This window comes from Gymnoscopelus braueri (genome assembly GCF_963280865.1).
Source record: "Gymnoscopelus braueri genome assembly, chromosome: 16".
Lineage (NCBI taxonomy): Eukaryota > Metazoa > Chordata > Actinopteri > Myctophiformes > Myctophidae > Gymnoscopelus > Gymnoscopelus braueri.
In genome coordinates, this window is record NC_137616.1 from 23253167 (window position 1) to 23278674 (window position 25508).

The 25508-nt window shown below is 41.6% G+C and overlaps 3 protein-coding genes across 5 annotated transcripts in view; 2 read left to right on the forward strand and 1 right to left on the reverse strand.

The window, feature by feature from the left end:
• LOC308103638 (acetyl-coenzyme A synthetase 2-like, mitochondrial) overlaps window positions 1–25508 on the forward strand; it is a 173579-nt gene that overhangs the window by 60322 nt on the left and 87749 nt on the right. The gene's annotated exons all lie outside the window — the stretch shown is intronic.
• Window positions 258–9014, forward strand: l3hypdh (trans-L-3-hydroxyproline dehydratase). The gene is made up of 6 exons (XM_080453079.1): window positions 258–337; window positions 1688–2168; window positions 3047–3216; window positions 4787–4909; window positions 6728–6865; window positions 7657–9014. Exons 2-6 carry the CDS (start codon window positions 1688–1690, stop codon window positions 7780–7782), a joined length of 1038 nt encoding a protein of 345 aa, XP_080309205.1. The 5' UTR covers window positions 258–337; the 3' UTR covers window positions 7783–9014.
• Window positions 9394–25508, reverse strand: part of daam1b (dishevelled associated activator of morphogenesis 1b) — a 65424-nt gene continuing 49309 nt past the window's right edge. For 2 of the 3 annotated variants that reach the window (XM_080453858.1, XM_080453859.1), the window contains exons 6-26: window positions 24388–24721; window positions 24148–24258; window positions 23958–24061; window positions 23557–23623; window positions 23341–23458; window positions 23107–23245; window positions 22699–22757; window positions 22399–22586; window positions 20284–20586; window positions 19519–19626; window positions 18053–18082; window positions 17270–17367; window positions 16691–16775; window positions 16204–16310; window positions 15241–15329; window positions 14413–14581; window positions 14120–14227; window positions 13943–14003; window positions 13698–13829; window positions 11540–11710; window positions 9394–10928 (exon numbers count right to left, since the gene is read on the reverse strand). In XM_080453858.1, coding sequence (XP_080309984.1) covers window positions 10716–10928; window positions 11540–11710; window positions 13698–13829; window positions 13943–14003; window positions 14120–14227; window positions 14413–14581; window positions 15241–15329; window positions 16204–16310; window positions 16691–16775; window positions 17270–17367; window positions 18053–18082; window positions 19519–19626; window positions 20284–20586; window positions 22399–22586; window positions 22699–22757; window positions 23107–23245; window positions 23341–23458; window positions 23557–23623; window positions 23958–24061; window positions 24148–24258; window positions 24388–24721 — 2794 coding nt within the window. In that variant the 3' untranslated portion in view covers window positions 9394–10715. The remainder of the gene's footprint in view (window positions 10929–11539; window positions 11711–13697; window positions 13830–13942; window positions 14004–14119; window positions 14228–14412; window positions 14582–15240; window positions 15330–16203; window positions 16311–16690; window positions 16776–17269; window positions 17368–18052; window positions 18083–19518; window positions 19627–20283; window positions 20587–22398; window positions 22587–22698; window positions 22758–23106; window positions 23246–23340; window positions 23459–23556; window positions 23624–23957; window positions 24062–24147; window positions 24259–24387; window positions 24722–25508) is intronic. The other variant, XM_080453860.1, reaches the window with a different exon arrangement.

Below are 25508 nucleotides of genomic sequence, written 5' to 3' on the forward strand. Positions count from 1 at the left end.
GCCTGTTTATACCTCCTTCACTGAGTGTGGTAACTAGATTATAAGGGATGATTATTATTATAAGTTATTCATTAACTTTGACATGCAAAATTATTTGAAAGACTTTTTAATATGAACAAAGTATGATCAATTTTTGTTAATGGTCTTGGAATGGAAATTGGGTGCTGGAAAAGCATTGCAGACTTTTAGTCATCCGAAATTGCAGGGGGCACTAAAGCTTAGTTTGTTTTACAAACGACTACAGAAGAAGAAGAGTAAAGAAAAGTGACAAAAAGCACAACAGCTGGGGAAGGATTTAGGAACTAACTTTTACACAAACCTGGAAGGAAAATCTGAAGTAAGTTAAAGTACATTCTGTTCTCCAACATAACAGTGATTTCACTCACTCTGACCAATGCAACAAATTGCTATTTGACCAGTCAAGAATAATTACCTAGTTATGGACAGTGGTGGACTGGACAGTAAGTAGCATTATATTTACTTAACAGCACTTAAGTAAATTGTTTGAGCATCTGTACTTCCACTCCACTACATTTCAAAGAGAAATATTGTGTACTTTTTAGAAATGGAAAAACTACATGATGAATTAACCACTTAACCCCTATTAAAAACATTGTGAACATAACATTGTCTACAAACTCTGCCACACGTAATTTCGAAATGTAGGAACATTAAACATGAAATTTCAATACAAAATATACTTTTGAATACTAACGTATTTTTGCAAAGCAAATACTCCAGTACTTTAACTCAAGTACAAATTTGACTGCAACTTTCACTTGTAGTTGATCAGGACTCGGAGTATGTACTTTGACCAAGGGGCCAGCTTCTGAGTTGTAAAATTAGGCTGTATAGGAAGTGACAGTTCATATGAATGATTTTATTACCGTAATAAACATTTTCATAAATACTATATGCTTCCAGTCGCTAGTTTAAAGTCTTCTTTCAATCACCATGATATGCGTTTTGGTAAATCATGGTCCCATTTATTTTAAAATTGATGATAAAGTAGGGTACGCTGTAGGAGGGGCGTGGCTACCTTGTGATGATTTGATTGACAAGCTACACAACCAATAGCATTCATTCCCCACCCCCGTTCTGGTCCCAACCAATAGCATTCATTTCCGTGTAAATTTTTCGGACCGGATATAGAAAGATGGCGGATTTGAAATTGCTGAAAAATAGGCTTTATTTATTTGTAGAGTCAATGAGCGTAACTTTGTCCATACTTTTTACTGTGACTCATGCTGGGTTATTATAAATAATAATAAAAATAAGCCACCACGGAGGTTGCGGGTTCGAATCCACCGTGGTGCATCCGGCTTTGCCGGGCGTCTATGCGAGCACAATTGGCCCGTGCTCGTGAGGGAAGCCAGGCGGACCGGGGAGGGTGATACTGGTCCTGTCAGCGGGGAGTGTTGGGAGGGAGGAGTAGGACGAAGGCTCTACACCCTTCCGGTGGGGGCTCCTCACTGGCAGCTGAGTCAGTAGGATACAACAGCAGCGACAACACAGCAATGTGTGAGGGGAGGAATCAATTGGCACAACGACTAAATTGGGGAGAAAAAGGGTGTTTAAAATGATTGTTTACTCTAAAATTAAAAATAAATAAAAATAATAATATCCCACTGCTCCTGCATTTCTGCTCAAAAACTAGAAGAACATGAATTATGTGTATTCCATCTAGATGGACATCCAGCTTCCACCCCACAGTGGAGACGAGCTGTCAGTGGTTGACATGCACACAGGTGGGGAGCCCTTGCGCATCATCCTCAGTGGGTACCCAGAGGTGAAAGGTGACACCGTGCTGTCTAAACGCACCTACGTCCGAGATCACCTGGACCATCTGCGGAAGGTGCTGATGTTCGAGCCGCGAGGACACTACGACATGTACGGCGCCCTGCTGGTGGCCAGCGAGCTCCCCGAGGCCGACCTGGGGGTGCTCTTCATGCACAATGAAGGCTACAGCACCATGTGTGGACACGCGGTCATCGCGCTGGGTCGATTCGCCCTGGACTATAAAGTCATCAAACAACAGCCACAGTCACCAGAGACTCAAGTGAATATTCACTGTCCCTGTGGGCTGGTCAAGGCCTTTGTAGAGTACTCTGATGGGAAATCAGGAGGGGTGAGGTTTCACAGTGTGCCAGCGTTTGCGTTTGCTACAGGTAAGGGCAGGGATGTAAAGTAACTAAGTACATTTACTCAAGTACTTTACTTAAGTACAGTTTTGAAGTGTTTTTACTTTACTAGAGTATTTCCAATTTTCAGTACTTTTACCTCTCAGAGGCAAATATTATACTTTTACTCCACTACAATTATTTGATATTTGATTACTTGAGTTACTGGTTACTTTGTAGATTTTGATTATTATAACAAAAACATACATTAACCACTTCAGCCCTATGCCTATATACATTTCAGCCATTTGAAAATAGACGATCTGCAAGCCTGTGAGCTTATAGATCTGCTATTTTTATACATTTTAAACATTTGAAGAACTTGTGAAATGGGACCTTCTACATAATGAGTACTTTTACTTTTGGTACTTTAAGTATATTTTGATGCCAATACTTTTGTAATTTTAAAGTACATTTTGAATACCGAACTTGTACTTGTAACAGACTATTTCTACAATAGGGTATTGATACTTTTACTTAAGTAAACATGTGAGTACTTCTTCCATCACTGGGTAAGGTACAATGGGGACATTCTTACACTGTAAAAGTCCTCTGTTAACTCTGAGAGTGCACGCATGTAACCAAATGGTCTCGGTCCATTTGGTTACATTTATGCACTCTCAAGTGTTACAAATGTGTGAATTAACACTTTTATATACATTTTGCTGTATGTTTTTGTGTGTGAAATATTTGCAAAGCTCATCATACAAAACAGTTCTCAGCAACAATCCAGCAACACAATTCCACTGATGAAAAATGGAAAGCGAAACATTTCAGCTTTACAATAAGTGTCGCTAACGTGTCCACACAGGTTACAAATAGTATTTAAAAGGATTATTATCATTAACAATGTGTTTGTTTGACAGATGTGACAGTGACAGTGGAAGGATTTGGCGATGTCGTGGTTGACATAAGCTATGGAGGAGCGTTCTATGCCTTTGTAGATGCCCAGAGGTTTGGCTTGGATGTGTCCGAGTCTAGGACTCAGGATCTTGTGGATGTTGCCACTGCAGTGACCAAAGCTGTGAAATCTAAAGTAAGATTTTTACAGTTATTAATACAGTACAGGAGAAAATAATCTCTTAACAGTGTTATTGCATTATATTCCAGTGGTTCTCAAAGTGGGGTCCAGGGAACCTCAGGTTCCTTGAGGTGGTTCCACAAATGGACCCTTACAGGTCTATAAATCTGAGAGTATACAAAAATTACTAATGGAACCAAATGGACCTTGTGTGTGGAAAATAGCCAATCTACAAGCCCACAATACGTCACAATGCGATGCTTTGTGAGTGTGTACAGTAGATCTTCTATTTTAACTTTTTTTGCACGACACCGTTGCGCGACAAAGTAAGTATAATATAACACTTAAGTGCTTAATCGATTCATTGATATATACATTTTTAAATAGTAAACACGCTTCTTGATTATTCGATTAATTGAAAAAAGTGATCGGCAGAATAATCGTTAAGAAAAAAATTGATAGTAGCAGGCAGCCCTACTTTGCATGCAAGGAAAGGAAGTTTGGGAAGGTTCACACTGTAATCCTAACATATTGTGCAGTGAGAGACGCCACCTGCTGGATTTTAATGAGAGCCACTGTTGTTAGCAATAAGTGGTATTATTGCACAGCTAACACCACTTTTGACCACCATGTTTGTTTTACTATCCATCTAACAAGCATGCTATTCACATTCGCAGAGGACTTGACAGCTCTGGTCTAGCAAGCCAGACTGTTGGGCCCTGTTTTGATGATCATCTTTCAATAAAACTTCAACAATCCTTCATCCCTTGTGCAATATAATTTTTCTCATTATAGATTGTGGCTATTTCAGCTACGTTTGTGTGACACTGTAGTATGACAAAGTAGGGCATTCATTTACTAAAACATATGAAAACATATGAGGGAAAAAATATGGAGATTTTATGTTTTAAAAAAGCTGAGCACTCATAAAATAAGAACAGGAAAACAAATCATCCACAGATCTGTCAGTGTAACAACAAAGCATTTCCCCACGGGAACATTGGCACACAAAACATCTATGCTAACTAACCAGAGGGAAGAACAAACTGTTCTGTTTAGTGATGGATAGAGATGAAGATAATACAAAGCAGAAACATATTGTTATTTCCAACTGCATTCTTCACTGAAAAAATAACTAGAAAAATGAAAGAAAAACCACTGGGCATGACTGGGTGACCCTTTTTCTGCCTATTCGAAGATTAATCCAGAACAAGACAATTCAACAGGCATGAGACCAGTTCAGTCTGGTTCAAACTGTCTCACAACACGATTTTCACCTGGCACAATCTCCAGATCTCAAAATCACATATCTCACACCCCCACTCTACTCAACAGCGACAATATGGAAAAACACTATGGGATGGTTAATCAGTCATCCATGCAATTCACAAAGTAGCAAAAGAAGGAATCCAACCTGCATTGCAGTGCTACAGTATCTTGATTATATACAAAGGAAGTCAATGAAAAATGTGTCTATCTTGATGGCACAGACATGATAAAGGTCTTGTTGTACACAGGGGGCACAATCATCACAAATGAATGACTTTAGTTTCTGAGTATGACAGTCTACCCTGATTGTCTGTAGGTGAAACTGCACCACCCAACCAGTGATGACCTGGCCTTTCTCTATGGTACCATCCTCACAGACGGCAAAGATGTTTATTCCACTGATCCCACTGCCAATATGTGTGTGTTTGCAGAGGCACAGGTATGGTACTTTAAGATTCTAGATTTGTATTTGTTACATCCCATATACAGGTACAGTATGCAAGAGTAAACTTCTTTTGGTTTGTCAACATTGTAGCAGCAAAAATAGCAAAAAATATAAAATGTGTGTGTGTGTGTGTGTGTGTGTGTGTGTGTGTGTGTGTGTGTGTGTGTGTGTGTGTGTGTGTGTGTGTGTGTGTGTGTGTGTGTGTGTGTAGCAGACAACAGGCAGTGTTTACTGTGCATAAGCCTGGTTGTCTTGTGGAAAATATCATATCACACAGAAAAATTGCATGCTATGAAATAGACCTCAAACAATTGTAACCTTCCTGAATTACAAGTCCATCACCTGCAATACAACAATAGTCAGTGGCTTTCAGTATGCCCGTCTATTCACAGTATGAGTAATGATTCACATCACGTCTGCTGAATTTCAATAAATTCAATTTTCTTTTCTGACTGACTTACTGTATTGAGTTTAATATAGTTTAGTCAGATTGTGACCCCGGCTCTGTCCAAGATTGCAGCTGTCTGGTCCTTAAAGTGGTTTTGAGACCAGAATGTCAGAGACTTCTTGAATGACCAGACGTTTTTGACACAAGGAGCTTTTGTTTTTTAACTACATGAACACTAGCGTCCCTTTTCTGGGCATGTCATAATAAGTGTATATTCAGCAGAAAATAGAAGGTCTACGAGCTTATGAGCTTGTAGATCAACTGTTTTAGGCGACGACAGTTGGTGTAAAAGAAAAAAAGGAGGTGAGCCCTGGTATAGTAAAGTATAAGCTTAACTACTGTTAAAGGACGACTTCACCCATTTTCAACCAATCTTCATATAATTGGTCCTGACTAATGCTCCTGATAAAATGGTACAATTCTTTTCTACTGTCTGTGTCTCATAGGAGCGCTGTGAACACTTCAGAAACCCGCCTATCAGGGACATGGTTAGGCAGGATTTCTTTTAACAAGATTTAAAAATGTATATTTATATTTTATTAACGTGAGAACAATGACTTCCATTATAGCATGCTAACTTTGCAGCAATAGAAAGCGTGCAGTTTCTATGGGCTTGGATTCCCCATCGATGATGTCACTGGTAGGCAGGTTTCTGAACTGTCCACAGTCCTCCTCTGAGACACAGATAGAGTAGACAAAGATTTTACCATATTATCATGAGCATTAGTGAGGACCAATTACGTATATGAAGAAAATGGGTGAAGTCGTCCTTTAAGTGAAGAATTAAAAATAAATACAGAACAGCAAGGGGTTCACGGGTGTTCAAACTTAAAATAGCAATATAACTCTGTGTGGAGTTTGCATGTTCTCCCCGTGTCTCCTAGGGTAGTCAATACCCTCACAAAAACATGTAGTAATCCTGGTCGCTATACCGCCTCCCCCATGACAGCCAGGGCGCCTGATGGAGGGGAAGGGAACTGGTTGGAATAACGTGTTCCTTCCACGCGCTACGTCCTACCGGGGAACTCCACCCTGTCAGGTGACAAGAAGGCCAGTTGGCTCTCATGCATTGAAGGAGGCATGAGCTTGGCCCAGGGCTCCCTAGGCTGTGGGGGGAGTGTAGCGCCCAGGATCGCTTAGAAAAATGGGCACTGGGTGAAAAAAGGGTTACAAAATCGCGGGACAAAAATATCAATATAACCTTTATTTAACCGGACAAAGTCCCTTTTGCAAGTATGCACTGGCCAAGAGGCAGGAATGTTACACAGGTTCACATGCATAAAAATAGCATGTTGATTCAATGGAAAGTTTGAACAGAAAAAAGATACAATGTAGCATTTAGAACAACACTCTCCCTGCCGCAGGTGGACAGAAGCCCTACAGGTTCTGGCGTTACGGCTCGTGTGGCTCTTCAGTACCACAAAGGCCTCATCCAGCTCAACCAGACTCGGACCTTTCAGAGTGGGGCTACGGGATCCCAGTTCACAGGAAAAGCTGTCCAGGTACCACGGTGACTCACAATAGAAGTCTAAGTGCACAATTAGTACAGTTCACAAAAAGGTGAATGAGGTTGGATGAGTTATCAGAACTGGGCCACTGATAAGACAGCTCGAGGTGAAAGGACTCTGGGTTGACTGTCATGGTCAGAGTCATTGGCCAAAGGTCTGTATCAGTTTGAGGTAGCTTAGCTATGCGAGGCTTCTTGTAATTGGGGTCAGTCAGAGTGCACAGTGAGAGAGTTGCACAGTGCACGGTTTGAGCACATGAACAGCTCTCAAGGCTGGGAACTTCTGGAAGCAGGAACTAACTTTGTGGACTCTTAGAATGTTTGTACATACCTTTAGATTGAAATCAATTTTGTATAATACTTATGGTATTACCAAGAAATGGACACTGAAAAAAGAGTGAAGGTGCCCTCAACCTTCGAAAATCATCTTTTTGCGTAGCTTTGTATGTGATATTTATTTTGCATTTGGGGAATTTTAAGTACTATAATCTATGTTCCATGACACAATATTAACTTTGATTCTCATTGTTTTATTGTGTATGTAATATATAACATATCGTTGCTGTCGGCGGAAACCTTGTATGTCAATACTGTTACTTTTCAGGAAATGGTTCCAATGTATCCAATATAGCTATTATTTAGCTCTTGTAAATACTCTTCATTGGTTAAGTAAAACCTACAGACAGACTTTCAAACTGGCAATTATTTGGGGGCCCACCTGCAGTATCCTCCCAGGCCAAAAACCACTGTGTTAACTGATACACTATTGTCTTTCCCTCTGTGCAGGAGACCATGTGTGGAGACCATAAGGCTGTGGTGGTGGAGGTTGCTGGCAGGGCATTCTACACTGGCGTGTCTCGTTTTGTACAAGAGTGTGATGACCAGCTTACAAATGGTTTTCTAGTGAAATGAGCATCGATGACATCTAGTATTTCTATAAATGTATCGCCAACAATATTTTTTGTTTGACACTGAATACACAATGCTCCATGTAAAATTTTGGACCGAATGAGGAATGCAGTATTCAGCACAAAACTCAATTCTTCCCTGAGTACTGAGTAGTCAGGCAATATACAGCTTAGTTATTTTGATGAACACATGAATTGCATGTGTACAGTTTTTCCACAAAATTCATCTTAATCCAGTTAAATTGTAATAAACTGAACTTGATTTCTGATTACTACCTTGAATTCAGCCCGCTTTTCCCGGTTGGCTTTTCAGTCTGTTCTCGCTGCGTCGTTTTTAGGGCATGACCTCCCATTCCAGCCCCACCAGAGGAAGATGTTGCTGTAAATGAAACCACAAAACTCCCACATTGCACCAAATCAAAGCATTGGGTTATGAGCTTGACACTGTGTTCCATCTTTAGGTGTATTATCAGGATATTCAATAATTAATTCATAGCTGGATGTGAGATACAAACCAAACCAGTTATTCTGAAATCTAATTTGCAACCATCTGCACGTGTGACAATGCTGTGAATGCTTTATTCCATATAAACTTGTGATAAGAGACCTGGATAATCTTTGAGACTTATCTCTAAAGCACTTTGGCCTAAGGGAAGTAAGTCAAAGAACAGGGTGAACATGGGCTGCGTGATTTTCTTCTGACATCCTGATTCTTTCCGGTCTGCTCGTCGTTAACACTTTCAAGTGGTAATCCATGATGACATGTTGAATAATTCTTCACTGAACAAAAAAAACAACAACACCTATGATAAATGGATGTTGAGTATCTTGTACAGTGACAGTTACTGACCACTAGAAGGAGCTAAGAGACAGGTTCCCAACCTACCCCCACTTTTGACCTGGTGTCCCTATGTTGGACAATAGTTTTCAAAGATGTTCTAAGTTTTAGAAAATTACCAATCTACAAACTCACAATGCATTGCGATGCGACGTGTTGCGAGCTTGTGCTAGCAATGATGATTTGTTAACATAAATCTTCTTAAGGTCAAACAATTTAGTAAGCAGGGAAAACAAAATGTCTCAACGTGTAAAGCATAATCTGTCATCTAGAGTACCTACACACTGAAGAAGGCTGTGTGCGCTAGGGCATTAACGAATAGTGATTTATGGTATTCGAATTATTCGACCCAAAAGTATTTGAATATTCGATTATTCGATTTGATTATAAAATTATTTTTTTTCAATTGCATTGATGACTCGACTCAAGGAATGCGAGTTGACGTCACACCAGAGCTCACAGCTGCATGTCTGCTCTAGAAAAGCCACTAAAAAAAAAAGAAATGCTTTTTTTTTCGAATAGTCGAATAGTGGTTTGATAGTCGAATAGTCGGTTTGATATTCGAATATTCGAATATTCGACTATTCTGTGAATGCCCTAGTGTGCGCCGAGAACATCCGTGTACATCTCGCCTGAGAAAAATAAATTGTGCTTTTCTACATTTTGTCTTGTTACAGTAAATCCTGATCATGTCCGTTCAAAAACACAACACAAAACATTGATTAATATGCAACTGGTTTCTTGGTGCATTTCTATAATAAAAAACTGCAAACAAAGTAACATTTCTCCCATTTATTAACCTCAGATCATCGTACAATGGAAGGCAATTTTTAAATTATAAAAGCCCAATGAAGGCAACACCCATTTTGGGCAGAGGGTGAGGGGATTAAAAGAGGAGGATAATTCAGATGTTCCTCTTACTGTATATATTCCAGATCTGTGAAGGTTTCAGACTTTATTGTCCAGTGTAAATCCAGTTGATTTGAAGGTAACATATTTGAACTACCCAGTAAAAATGTAAAAGGAGGGCAGTGCTGTGATGGGGGAAGAGTGAGTGTATTGCATTGACTGGGTATGGTTTTACTGTCATTTAGCATAGTACTTATAAATGCTTGTGTACACGTGTAACAAGCAGTCAACCTTATATAATATTTATACATGTATAATCTATGACATGAGTGTCCACACTTGTTGAGAAATTGCAGATGAGGCCCAGGCCTCAGGAGTAGCCTCTCAACAATAATATCAACAGAGTTAAGGCCAGCTCTTAACAGAAAACATCCGTAAAACATACAGCTATCAATACATAAATGTTGCATGTCAATAATGTTGAATAGAAAAGAAGGCCTCCCGCCAACATTCTTCACTTGTACTTAAAACCACTTTCATCCAACAATGCATTGTTTCAGTCCCTGTATGGTTTTAATTGCAAGAGAAAAACAGTGTGAAGGGAGTATCTCACAAGTCTTTCTCCAACAGACGTCACTAGGACAACTCAGGTGCATCAGTGCACCCTGACACTCGTTGAAATCGAAATGGCCCCTTGGTTTTTATGGAATCATCTTCTTGTATGGTCCAAAATTGGATCAAAGTTTAAGCCTTGAGTAAGTCTATTAGCTGCACAGTTCATTGTGCATGGTTACTTACATATAAAAAACAGCATGGAATGGATTCTACCAAATAGTTGTGATGATTTTGGATACGTTCTCCAGCTTTCACTCTAGAGGCATGAAGGCTGGAGCTTGTCCAGAGGGAAACATTTCTGCTCTTGCACGTGACTCCATGACCTGGTTGATTTCACACTCACCCAGTGAGAAATGTCCTATTTGGTCATGCTTGACGTCTTTTGACTTCTGCTCCTTCTTTTAACATACAGTACAAAGGTCAGAGGGTGAAGAGTCAAAAACATGTTTTCAATGGTTCTGCAAAATAACGGGTCAAGGCCATGGTTTATTCAAGCTGAGCTGGGTGGTGTTGTTTGGCCAAGAATGTTGCAGAATGAAGATGTCAGTCTGACACAAAGTGAAAGGACAAGCCAATCAAGTGGCCACAGCCAGCATGGGTACATTGAGGGGACCAGATGGTGGGGTCAATCCCATTTAGAAGTTAAGCTTGGTGACCGGTCGTTCTCTGCCAGATTCCGTGGTCTGGCTGTTGATCCGCTTGCGGTTGCGTTTCATCTTGGACAGGTCTTTGTCAAAGACCTCCCCCGATCGCAGAGCTGACACCAAGTCGTCAAACTCGCCACCATCTTCCTCGCCGTTTTCCTTGGCTTTACGTGCCTTTCGCTCTTTTTCCCTCTGCTCCTTCATCTGTGCAATAGCGTAAATCAAAGAGAAAAAATATCAATTACTTTATACTGACACACTGAGCAAATGCACACTTGCTTGTTTATGTTATTCATGGGGGAACATCAACAGCAATGAAGCAAGCTGATGTGGGGTTTTTTTATGAATAAAAATGTTGTCCAATCTGTATGGTAGAGTATGTTAATACAACATAACTTTTGGGGGTGGTTGTATTTTGTCTCTCTGCTCTTCTATTGAGACATTTAGATCGTGTCAAAGTACATGTCTCACCTAACTGTGGACACAGAATCTGACACGAATTTGGAACTGATGGTCAAGATTGAATTAATCCCCAGATCAAGCAGGCAGACTCTATTAGCTCAATGGTAAAAATGTCAGCACTTGAGCAGGAAACGGGGTTCAAATCCGGGGTAGAAGAGAAAAGTTACATAGTGCTGATTTAAATAATAGCGATATGGTATACGTTTTTGATACCAATAATAATTCCAATTCATAGTTTCTCATCGTTTGCCAAAAATAACAATACTTATTTTTGAGCGACACCACTGTGCGACAAAGCATAAATTAGCCTTTACCCTTCTGCTTTGCAGCGTGTGGAAATTCTGAATGCATACCTGAGCTTCCATTTTGGCCCTGCGTTCCTCCTCTTCCTTGCGTTTCCGCATGTTCTCATTCTCCTGCTGTGCTTCAGAGAACGACTGCAGGAACTGGTCAAAGATGCCAAAGAACTCATCTGGCTGCATCTTACTGGCATCTTCACCGAAGTGCTTTACTGCCTTCAGGAACTGGGGGGCCACAGAAAGGGTGACGGGTTTACAACAGCGCAGGGCAGAAGGATGTTTTACCCACCTTGTGACTTTTTACAGGGCACTCATTATGTCTTTGAAATCAGAGGAGGGTTACTACTAGAAGTCCAGGCTTTGAAGACCTTGTTAACCCAGATGTGACCGGCTGCCGACTACAGCGGGGACCAGGCTGGAGCCAGAGCCAAAATTAAGGCCAAATGTGTTTGTCGGTTATGGAACGAAGCAAGTTTAACCCATTAAGACCCGATGCCGATTCTACAAATGTCTTCTAAATCCTAACGGTTATCTGAAAAACGTATGTTGCTATATCAGTGGTGCTCAAACTTTTTCACGTCAAGGACCCCCAAAATGATATGTATTTGGCCGCTGTCCCCATCTCAAAATATTTTCTTCCAGGGACCCCCAGGAGCAAAGATTTGAGTTAAAAATGTTCGCTTTAAAAAAACATATGTATTCAAAGATTTGCACACATTTTCACGATTTTTCAAAAATAGCAGATCTACAAGCTGATAGTGTGGCACGAAGTGACGCTCTATGAGCTTGTATATCTACTATTTTTGAACAGCCAACCAATGTGCTATATAGCTCAAATCTAAAATGACACGGATGCTTTCCCGGTTTTAATGGATTAAAAAAGAGGAAGACCAGATGTGAGATCATGCTGAGAACATCTACCTTCAAAAGATGTGTATGTCAATGCCAACTCTGTAAGCAATCATGTTAGTGATTCATGCTTTTGTGCACATGCACGTGTGAGTGAATGTGATGATGTTTTGCGACGTCTCCCCACAGCAGTCGAGGGCAATTTGACTTCCCAGTGACATGAAATATAGTTTTGTCCTCTTATGCAAATACTCCTGTGATCTTGACATCCTGCACTCTATATATGTTACACACATGTAAAGAGGACTTTACAGAGGCACGCAGTGCACGCAGTTAACATTCTAAGAAATTTAACTGTGCAGGCCGCAGGCCCCACAAAAAGATGCTTGGTCAGTGAACGTGTGATATAAACAAACATGCTCAAGATGAAAGTGCTACTTGCCTTTTAGCAGGAACCAACAGGGACACACGCATGCATAAAACTAACTTTAATTCTCCCCCAGTATTTCCTTTGCATTTTAAATTGAGCCAGTGGGAAGACTGGTAAGGATAACGCACTGGGGTAAAGCACAAGGGCTTTATACTGTATGCAGTAGTGAACCACCGGAGCCCCCCAGGGGTCTATACTAGGCCCTTCCTTTTTTCCCTCTACACCAAAGCTCCCTCGTTGTGAGATCTACAAGCTCACAACGCGTCACATCGCAATGCAATGTGAGCTTGTAAATCATCTATTTTCACCAAACTGGTTAAATAGCAGATCTGTTATTTTCCATGCGCAGCACTCACGTGCAACTACTGTAAGTATAAATCCGGCCATAGAAGATCTGCTGGTCTAGCAGGGGTGCACATGCATACATCTGGGCAAGCATTAAACACCTTAAAAGCTAGAAACTATGTCCTCTTGAAATAGTGATACCAGAACACGCATCCTTTGAGTTGAGTATTGAGTTGACACATGCAGTATCTAACTCAATGCCAAACATAACTGCTTTAATTACAACTCCCCCTGCTCCTGACTCCACCCTTGAGCTACAGATAGACTGCATCAACTCAGTTGAACAACAAAAGACAACTGTTACAGAGTTGCAGGCTGTTAGCCTTCCTGTTGTGCAATTTTGCTCGGTCTTCATCAAGGTCCCATCATCACATGTGTAGAACAGACCGTAGGCTGAGCCTAATTTATACCACGGTTTGTGTCGTTGGAAGAAAACAACTGATTTTCAACAAAAGGAACAACACATTGCGTAGTTTAGTTGAAAATCTGTTATTCTTTGCATGTGACACCGTTGTTCAACGATGCATACACAGATTGATGGTTTGAACCGTCTGGAAGAAAACAAGCCAGCCTGTTGCACTGACTCACCAGTTCTTTGGCCTCGGTGAGTGAGTCTTCCACATCAGAGAAGCCGAAGCTAGCCACTGTGATGAACTGGCTCACCACAGACACAAATTTGTCACCCGCCTCCTGCGGTCGCTTCTTCTGGTATTCCAGCTCCTAAGGGCAAAGAGAGCGGAACGGCGTTACACGACACACAACTTCACAAACAATATGCATTCAATCTAATGAGTACAAATACAATATTCACAATAGGCCTTATTGTGACTCACGCTCTCGACGCTTTTCAAGCCGCTACGCAAATTACTGATGTCCTTCTCCAGATCTGTCAAGCTGTAGCAAAAGGAAAAAAGAAAATCAATGTATGAATATAGGATAGAAAGGATATTATTTTTGGGGCGAAAATAGTTAATTTAACTAGCCAGTGTGATCTCTAAAGCTCAACCTACTTGACTTTGGCTGCTTCTGGAACATTCTGCAGGTCCTCCTGGAACATCAGGACTTTGGGGTACTTCTTCTCTAGGATGGTGATCAGGTAGTGCAAGAGAGTGATGTTCCTGCAAGCACACACACGGTTGGTCATAGAAACCTTTTTTGGGCCTCTCTTCAAGGCCAGCAATACATGTTCTAACAAAACGGATGACAGCGTGTGCTTTCATCATCAACATCCCAATACCAGACCATGTCCTCCTTTTATCCTTAAAACCTGAACAGTAGCAATCTGGAGTTCTTGCGTTCTTACTTGTCGATGCTAGATTTGGTATCGGCGATCTTGTTGAGTGAGGACACCTTGAAGCCGTATGCGTTGCCCCTCTGACCCTTGTTCATGTAGTTTCCGAAGGCCAGCACCACTTCCAACAGCTGCTTCAGGTTTCTGCTCTGTAAGATCTCTTTGGAGGCCTTGGTCAGAGCTGAGAAATGGGGATATGGTGAACAGAAGGCAAATGAAGGACCCTGGAGGACTCACTGTGACTAACCCCCTCGAGTATGACGCAAAAGCAAAATGGCCACCGTCTGAATTTGGTCATTGAACTTTAGGTCGGAAACATACTGTATAATTGCCAACACTTGTTTGGTCTTGCTATCGTCTACATTTAAGTCTCTAATAACAACATCAACTCTACTGTTCAAAATCCTGACATGGCTGTGCAGTGACTAATGGAATATAATTGTTCCATTATTCCTCTTTCTTGTGGTTAAATTTCCATCTGGAATGTTGATGTAATTGTGTGCTTTATGTACAGTTGTGGGAGTGGCAACTTTCGCTCTGGCTTCTGCTAATAAGCCCCCCACACATACACTGCACACCCGCACACACGCACGCACGCACGCACACACACCCTTTGTGGCAACTGCCAAGCTGAACTGTTAGATCTTTCAAAATGTCAATCGGGGCAGAAAGCAGCTAGAACTGAGGGCCACGTCATTCTTGAAAAATCCACTTTCGTAACCGGTTTCTTCACCTCAACACAATACACAGTCATATTCACAGCTCTACAAGTGCATAAAACACTGGATGTGAGATATGAGTTACAGATTAAGCTTCCAAAACTATAACATTTTTTCTCACCTTCAACTTTGGGTTTGACCTCAGCTACCCTCTCTGCAAACTTCTTTTTGAAGTAGAGTGACTGCAGTCTCTGCTGGTAGTGGTTAATTCTGGATGAAGAATAGAGAACGCGTGTTAGAGGAGAGAGCGAAAAACAAAAGTATTAAATTAAAAACAGGATGGACGTCCATGAGTTTAGAAATAAATCAAAAACAGTCTAAAAGTTGTGAAAAGTTAAAACGTACAAAACAGAGACAAATCATGTCAACAATAATATTAACAAATTGGCGTATTCCATGTGCACAAAGAAAGTTATAATAATTGCTATCAATCTTTAGTGTTTTTACAGTGTGGCTCCTACGAGGCGAGCCATCTACAAAGACGGTCTGTCTGTGTGTGTGTGTGTGTGTGTGTGTGTGTGTGTGTGTGTGTGTCCGCGGCTAATCTCCAAAACCACGTGACCGGTCAGCGCCAAATTTCTTGTGCATGCTGTCAGAAGGCCAAGAAAGTAAATCAAAGAATATTCTTCACATTTTGTGGATTCGTAATCTCAGATCCACTGTCCCTCCATAATTGGGCAAGACGTCATCAATATGATGTCAACAACAAGACATCAGAGATCCACTGGGAAGCCCGGCCATTATTAGCCTCTTTTGTTATTTTCAGAAACCATATCAATGCCCAAACAGCACAATGTTCCTGTTGAGTAGGATCCCATATGGTGATCTGATTTAATCTAGGATGACGTAAAGAAAACAATGACCATTGTTACATAGCAACGCTGAGCTACATTGTCTTTCGCCGGCGCCAACTTGAAAGCCGTTATGTGTCATGGGTTAGAACTACACGGTCTAATGTTTAACCAGTACAGTGTAGTTAAGGTCACTTTTGTTAGACGATATGGGAGGCAATGAGATGATTTACATACTGACATGAGATCCCAACAGCGTCGAATGAATTTGCATCGTTATTGCCCTATGGTACCTGCTCATTTCATAGAGGAAGCGGTCAGCTTTTGCCATTCGGTCCAGTTCATGTTTGTGCTCTTCCAAGAGATCCACGTCACTCTTCTCTGGGATAAATTTGAGCATCTGTAAGAATGGGGTAGATGCAATTATTTAAATAAGCAGTCATTCCAGTGTGCTAGTAATAAGTCAAGATCTGGCATGAGGTCATTGTGGTGGCTCAAGTCTACGAATACATTTCTTTTCACATAATTACAGTTCAAGGGATTTACAACTCAGATTATTATGTACAGTGTCATTTCACTCTTCCCGTCTCTGTCAACTGTAATCAGCAAGCACAAACTTTAAAATGCTTTTTTTGGTACAACCGTTTCTACTTATTTTAGTATCTTTTGAGGATGGACAAGAATATTAAAATGACAATAAAACCGTGTGTGATTATTCTTTCATCTACCCACCGGGTCTATGCCGGGTGATTATGAGCGCCAGCAAACTCAACAACGTACCTGCTCCAGCATATCTTTGGGTAGGTCTTCCTGTTCATCCATTGTGAGAATGGCTTTCTTCATCTCCTCATTGGAAAGCTTCAGTCTGTGTTACACACCGGAAAAGGAAAAGTCCAGGATGAACACCATCAATAAATCATGCTATGACAGCATATGCAACCACTTGGATTTGAACCCAGGTCTCCCACATGGGAAACCAATGATCTACTGCTCATGCAAAGGGGAATCCCTCCCCCCCCCCCTTGATCAAGGTATTAGGCTTCTGGGCTACAGGCACGGTTACTCCACTATATTCTCCCCCTTTGCCCACTCCACCGGGAAACCCGATCCGGGATGTGTCCCCAAAGTAACCACCTGGATTTAAAACCGGGTCTCCTGTATGGGAAACCAAAATCTATTGCTTATACAAAAGGGGAATCTCCCTCGGGCCAAGGGAGACTTCTCTGCTACACATGGACGGAATGTTCAGGACTGCTCTGTTATCAAACTGTGTAACAGCTGTTATATAAATAAACTAAAAACAGCATAATTACGTTGCCATTGTTTTTCTTTTTACAATGTTATGACACAAAAACATACCGTGAGAGGAGGATGTTGCAGTTTTGTGCTCGACGGCCATCAATGACAGAGAGCTCCTTGACTTTTTTCGAGGTCAGAGAGTCATCATCTGCCTCTTTCTGTTTGAATGAATCAGTAAGATCTATTCAGTGGGTTACATTGTGTGTGCATGCAAACACAAAAATACATCAAAAAGCTATGGCACTCTTAGACCACAATAAAATAAGTTATGAACACATTAAACAATTAAACCCTCTACACTTAGTAAACTAATACTTAGTTGACTGGGGTCGGCTCTATATTTAATCTACTTTTTTTCTGTACACCAAATCTCTTCACCAAAAATAGACAATCTACAAGCGACACATTGTGAGCTTGTAGACATGCTTTTTTTTTTTTTATGTTCCCCCCAGACGTGGGAAGCTTGGGTTTAAAGAGTCTCAAAAAACAGCAGCCACTTACAGGTCAACACTATTATTCAAAGTAAAATAAATCTATTTACAAGACATTTTTGTCGGCTTAACCACATTAACCCTGGCGTCCCAATTTTTGGCATATCATTATAGGCGAATTTCTTCAAAGATGCTCAAGTTTTGTTGTTGAGGTTAAACATTTTCCCAAATAACAAAAATAGCAGATCTATAAGCTCACAATGCATTGCATTGTGGCGCGTTGTGAGCTTGTAAATAAGCTATTTCCACTATTGTATATAGGGCTTTTAACGTTCAAATAAATGAATTATGAGCACATCAAAGACACCAGATTGTGCCCCATGTAGAATTATTGCAGTGTATGTGCACTCACCTGTTTGTTGTTATTGACCATAAAGAAGTCCTAGAATGCAGGCAAGAAGCAAGGAAGATGTTGGCACTCATTAGATTAAGTAAAGCAGTTATGTGAATGCAGCCCATAAATCAAATGGCAAAAAAACAAGCACAAACGGTAACAGTGGAACAAATAATGAAATGAGGAGTAGTAAGACATGGATCATTCGGTGTGCTAATGTTTCACATGCTTTGTACAGAACTAAGAAGATACATTCTGAAAAAGTTGCTTTTAGTTTCAGGTTTATAATTTCTCAATTTAGGTGTCAAAGTCATCATGCCAGTATTGAGTTTTAAGTATTAACTGAGGAGTCAATAGTCTTTCCCAAATGCTGAGTGTTTGAAACCAAAGACGCAAACAATTAGGAATCTTTCCACCACTTTTCACACCTCATACAGGGTGTTGCATGTGGCTCTGGTTGCGTTTAAGTAGTGACAACTACAGTACATTCCAGAAAGAGATGCAACCAAGACAGCTTAGTAAGCCAAGAATTACTCAATGTCTGTCTGTATTGCAGGTCCTACATTGGCCTGATGACATTTGGCCCTTCTTTTATATCTTCAGTGTGACAAGCCAAAGTCATTCTCTTCAACTGATTTTAGTAATACGTACGGCTGTAACTGTGCATCACTCATTCAGCTCACACATGCAGTTTCTATTGCATTACAGTGGAATCAACTAACTACAAGCTGTGCTACAATCAGAAAATCAAGAATGGCATTTCTTTCACAGGTGAGATGGAAATGAAGATGGTAAAACGCATGAAAGGTTAATTCTAAAATAAAAATCAAACTTTGCATTGTTTCGCTTCAATGGTTGCACTTAGAGCAATTTTTTTTGTTTCGTCAAATTATTTGACAGTCCCTTAGTCCTTGATGTTCCCTGCGAGCTAATTAAAGCCAAGATCCAATGTTTTTATGTCCATTGTCTACCTCTCCCGACAAGTAATTATGATGATGTCCGAACTACAATAAAGATGGTGCTGCAACTAGTGTTCAATTGTCTGCTTCAAATAACTTTTGTGAACCAGTAGGGGCCCTACCCGACATTTCTCAGTGGAAGAGTAGGGATACCACATCCATCTACAGCAGATGTGGTCATTATATTGTATTTAAATACAGATTGGTTAAAATAACGTTTTAGTCATTACATTGAGTACCGGATTGTAACTTAAATACATGATAAAAAAGAACCGATCTTCAACCGAAAACAGCTTTTCAGTTGAAAAGCAGTTGTCTCCCCATTTTAGGCAATTTGAACAGAACCTATACACTCGTGTCAGGCAGTGTAACCTGGTAGATACTACACCCTGCCCCTCCCATACCACACCCTAAAACGCTGATCCTGACCCTCCCCTCCGAACACTAGAGGGAGACAGAGGATATAATGATGGAGAAACTGCGTCTTCTTCACAGGCAGGTGAACGCCAGCACCACCCCCAGTACCTGCTGTCTTTGGTAGGCTGAGAAGGTCTTCTCGATGTCCTCCAGATCCAGGACTTTGAAAACCTTGCCGTCGTCCACATCCATCCAGACCGTGCCCTCCAGTTTATTCTAAGAGAATCATAAGAGTTTTTTACAGCCCTAGTAACAATATCCAGAAGGAAATAGAAAATTATAATGAAAAAGATCAAATAAATAAAAAAATTCCATACAATTTTATACTCTTGTTACAGCATGGTTGCCTAGTTAGTTAGCTCCTCTTCAACATTAGCCTTTAGCATCCTGTTTGACGTTTCTGCACATAGTCGCTAGGGTTGTCACGATCACAAAGTTGACGATTAATTGCCACTCAAATAATTGCGATTAACGATTTACGGTAATTGTGTGTTTGGCATTGAACATTGGAACAGGTGAATAAAAACTTAATTTCTGTTTGCCTTTTAGGCTTCGGAATAAAAAAAATTGCACACCTGGGGCAGATATAACAAATAACTTAAATATACAAATAAATTACTGACATATTTAATAATTTTCAACATAGTAGAAATAGCTGATCTACAAGCTTACCATGCGTCACGACGTTGCGCTCACGCACTGTGAGCTTGTAGATCTGCTATTTCTACTATTTTTGGAAAACATGGATACGATTCAACATGGATACGATTATGACGATCATGCAAAACAATTGCGATTATCTCAAATAATTGCGATTAGGCGATGTAATAATCGTGACAGGCCTAACAGTAGCCGTGCACACTAAATGCTCACCTCTGCCAGTTTGGCCCAGTTGAAGGACTTGAGCGCGTTGGATGGCTGGGGTATGTTCTTCCTCACCATGGACGGACCCATGGGTCCCCCGGGCGGTGGAGGGATCCCTCCCATCGGAGGCCGCCCGGGGGGAAACGGCGGGCCACCGGGGGGTGGGGGCGGCGGCGGAGGAGGCGGCATGCCCCCAGGAGGTGGAGGGGGAGGAGGCAGAAAGCCTGCAAGCGATGGCGGAGGAGGCGGGAGAGGTCCACCTGGGGGTCCGGGTGGGAGTGGGGGACCACCGGGGACCATGGTGGCCTGTCTCTGGAGGGAGAGAAATAAAACATCTACAACTAGAAAAAGTGCTCCTCGGAGCACAGGTCTCCGCCAGGTCAGGTAAGTTATTGTGGCCTCCTGGTGGCGCTATAATAGGCCAATGTGAAAAGGGTGGCATTTCTTCCTCGGCCTAGTGGGAATGTGCGTGCAAATTTTCACGGAAATCGCACGCCGCGTTCATGATTTCAGACATTTTGTTCAAAACGGACCAATCCTGCAAACTTTGGAAGTCAACCTTAGCCAATCAGGATGGAATATGAAATATCGGACAGATGCGTCTTGATCACATGACTATAGAGATACTGTGTACCGATTTGCGTGATGTTCAGAAGGATTAATATCCAAAAATGTATTTGACATAAGTCGGCCTCCTGGTGGCGCTGTAAAAAGCAGATGTGAAAAATGCAGTGCAGATGTTTTTCCTTGGCCTCTAGGGAGTAGGCGTGCAAAGTTTCACGCAGATCGGTGCAGTTATAGTTAAAAATGCAAATCGGCCTGTTATAGAGCCACCATGAGGCTGATGTGAAAAGTTTTAAGTGCCATTTCTTCCTCGGCCTAGTGGGAATGTGCGTGTGCAATTTTATGGAAATGGCAAGCTGCGTTCATGATTTGAGGCAGTTTGTTCAAAACAGACCAATCCTGCAAACTTTGGATGGTAACCTTAGCCAATGAGGATGGAATATGGGAAATCGGACAGATCAGGGTTGATCACATGACTATAGAGATACTGTGTACCGATTTGCATGAGGTTTGGTGAAAAACTGTAGGAGTAATGGGAAAAAATGGGCTTGGCACAAATCGGCCTCCTGGTGGCGCGATAACAGGCCCATGTGAAAAATTTGAGGCAGAGGTTCTGAATTGGCATCCAGGGAGTGTGTGTGCACAGTTTCGCAGCGACCGGGCCATCGGTGCCGGAGATTTGGTGCTAACACACAGACAGGACACACGGACGGACGGACGGTCGGACACACGGACGGACGGACAGGGGCGAAAACATACTCTCTCGCCATGCCTTTCGGCCTGGCGGAGACAATGAGGGAACTGCCTCAATAGGTTGGACTGATTCCCTGTTATGCTCCTTAGTGAGATAATTATACTGTAGACCTGGCACGTCTGTCTAAAGAGCGTCTAGACTCATTTAGCTGCCATGGATCATTACCACTGGTCAATATCTTGATTTTTCCACAGAATAACTTAAAGGAATAATTCACCCGAATTTTTTTTTTTCCTTTCAATTACCAACCCCGTGAAGCCTTGAAATCATGGAGAATTTGTATTTGCGTCACATTCCTTCACGGTGGAATTAAGGATCAAAGAATGAGGAGAATACTTGATGAATTGAAGAAAATAGGGGTCCAGGACGAACTAAGGCTGTGTTTAACCCCTGTGTTGAACCCCACACGCACGCCCAGGAGCATTCCTCGTTTATCAATGTTTATCACTGAAGTGTTTTAAATCAGGGGTCAGGGATCAAGTTCTTATCACACAAAGATTGTGTTGAAGACCCCTCTTTTAAACACTAAAGTTTCAGCTAAATGTGTGTGCTTTGGAAGTAATGAGGACACTGACTGGATACAAGACACTTGGATTATACTCTGAGAGCTGTGTTGGTGGAGTTTATAAACAAAAATATATTTCTTTATAGTTTTGCGGTTAGTAAGAAGGAATGTGACACAAACAAAAAATCTCCTTGAATTTAAGACTTCACAGGGTGAGTGATTGGGGGGGGTAATTTTTGTCATTTTTTAAAAATTATAATTTCTGAATAAATGAAGTTATAACATGGTAAGGACAACATACAGTGCTGAGTTCATGCAGCCGAACGGTGAGTTCAGCTACTTGCTGTTTGACATTTTTATGTTCCGTGCTCTCCCTTTCCAGCTTCTCTTTCATCTTGTTGAGGGTCTGCATCATGTCCTCTTTCTCCTGGGTCTTGGCGTCACACTCACGCTCCTTCTTGTCAAACTTCTGCTGCAGCTCATGGTGCTCTATCAAGGGAATAAGGGGATGTCAGTCAACAAGACACATTCATCATTAATCAAATTGGATCTAATTTGGATGGGTAACTATCAGGCTGCTTCAATTTATAATCATACGTACCTTTTCTCATTTTCTCGGCCTGTTCTTTCCATTGCTTGACCTCGTTTTCATTGACCAGCCTGTCAAAACACACATGACTAGTGACTACCGATGCAACAGCGACAGCAACAGTTGCAGTAAGTAAAATGTGGAGATTGTCTCCTGGTATAATTGGCTGTTAAAGAGGTTTTAATGGCTCTGAAGTAAACTACATATGTTAATCATTCCTATAGGCTTTTAATAATTAAAATTCCAGAGCTTATTAAGATTACCCACTTAGTCACGCGACCCTTTCAACGTATGAAAACAACACTTTTACTCAGTTTAAATTATGTCATTTTTGACAGTCGGTACTTAACGAAATGGTCGTGTGATGGAGTATAAATTAGCCTTGACTCTTTCATCATGCCATGTGTGAAATGGACTCACATCCGGACAACGTTCTTCACGTTAAAGTTCTCCAGTGGCGCGACGTCGGGATCGTGACCTTTGTCAGTCTGCAGAACCATCTGTTGGACGATTCTGTCCAGCAGCAGCCAGTACTGTACAGTGTTCCCACTTCTCTTATCTGAGGGGGAGAAAGAGTGTGTGTGAGAGAGGAAGAGTGTAAGAAACACACACGCACACACACACACTCTCACACACACACACACACACACTTACGTGGCATGAGAAGACAGTGGTGCAGGACAGACATAAAGTGCGGGTATGCATCAGTGTGGTTCATCTTCTTGCGGATGAGATCAAAAACTTGGGTAGCACTTTTGGTGTCTATGTGCACCTGAAAGAGACAAAACAATTCCTCCAGTCAATAAACAACGCACCGATATTTGCAGGGAATACAGGACTAAGAGCAGGAAATTAGTTCAGTTTCCTCACCGATTCAAAACGTCTCGACAAAGCCAGCTCATCCTCATTCCGTAACATTTCAAAGTAGTCTAGATGCCTGACAGCAAACATGAAACAGCAGGATTAGTGATGAAGTCATTTTACCAGCGCTCTGCAGAACCTGATCGTACAGTTTTCACAGGCATAGTTTCACTTTTTACAACAATGAGACAATAAATCTGAGTGCTGTGAAATGGAGGCCCGAACACCCCCCCTAGCCCCAGGCAGTACAATAATATTACATCAGTGTCTCTAGTTTGAGGGAGAAAGTTATTCATGTAAACAGAGATTGGACTATCCTGGCACAGAGGAATGACATACTGTACTTGCATCAGTATCATGAGCGGTATTTGTCTAGGAGACACAACATCACAGGCAGTGTTCCAACTTACCTGTCTAGTGTGGAATTTTCATGGGAACGTAGCTTATCAATTATGGGCTGAATTCCAAGCATTAGAAACTCATATCGGAGGTGGATACGGAATTCCAAACTAGCCTAAATAAAGGACAACAAACAAAGGCTTTAGGAGTGTGCGCTTAATGTTACAGACAGGTGGTCAAGTGAGAGAGTAATGTATTCACCTCGCCAGCGCCTTGACTCAGCACAGCGTTGATGAAGGACATGATGGCTGTCTTCAGGTTGACCTCGTCTCTGTATCGGCCTGTGCTCCGGTCCAGATCATTTAAAAGCGTCTGAGGGATCAAATGTAAGCAAAAGCTGTTAAAATATATGTTTTGCTTTAATGCAGGTGTTCTCTATCTGCAAACAATGACAAAATGTCTCCCCATTCTCCATGCTACCAGGCTCTTCCGCACACCCACCTGGAAGCGTGTCCTTTCGCATGCAAAGCGTTGGTAGTGCAGCATAGACTCTAGAATCTTCTTGTGGCCCCCGGGCACCAGGCACACAGCGCCCATGATCTCCAGTACTGCCACCTTGGTCTTGACGTTCTCCGTGGCCAGGCTCTGAGCAATGCAGTTGATGCTCTCTGTGTGGGAGAGAACGTGGGCTCGGCCCTGGGAATTGTTCATTAGGGCCTTGATGCAGCCGATCAGAGACGTGTGAATCTGCGACTCGGTGGTCTCATAGTCCATGCTCTTCAGGAAGTTCAGGATACATGTCAGGCCATCCAGGTCAATGAAGCGCGTCACAAACCTAACAGTAGACAAGAGTGTTTAGCCACAACTTTACCATCTTAATTATTCTAGCACTTAACAATCGCTGGTTGGAAAACTGACCACAAATGCCAAGCTGTCCTGATCAAATAAACGAAATAAATGAAATGAACAAATGAACTGCATCTGCATGCCAAAACATTTTCTCCAACTTCAAAAGAGTAACGATTAACTACAGGTTGTCCAATAAATGTCCATAAAACGTAGGACATTTCCCATTTATAATTTAGGTATTTAGCAGACGCTCTTGTCCTGAGCGACTTACTTAGCAAAGGTAAATTATCACATGCATAGAATGAGAGAGCAGAGTAGTGCCTCAAGAAACTAGGATACCAGGTAAACCTAGCATCTGTCTAAACAATAAGCAATCTAAATAATCTTGTGGTCAAGAAAAACAAACCTAAGAAAAAAAGAATCATCAGGACGAATGAGTGACGAAGAAGATATGTCTGCATAGTAGCCATATCTTGGAGAAGATGGCAAGAAGGGGTACAAGGAGATTTAAGTGCTAGGGGGTGAGGTGGAGTCTGAAGAGAAGAGTCTTCAGATTAAGGTAGAAAATTGGGAGTGCAGTCTGCAATTGCGGAGTTTATTCCACAGTTTGGGAGCCAGGAGAGTGAAAAGTCTAGGACGTGTGGAGCGTTGCCCCAGGTGTTTTAGGGAAGGTTTAGACAGCCGTCCTGTGTTAGCTAATCTGAGTGAGTGGGAGGGTTTGTAGGGTTGGATCGTTTGTTTTCAAATGTAGTGAAATAACACACATTTCCTAA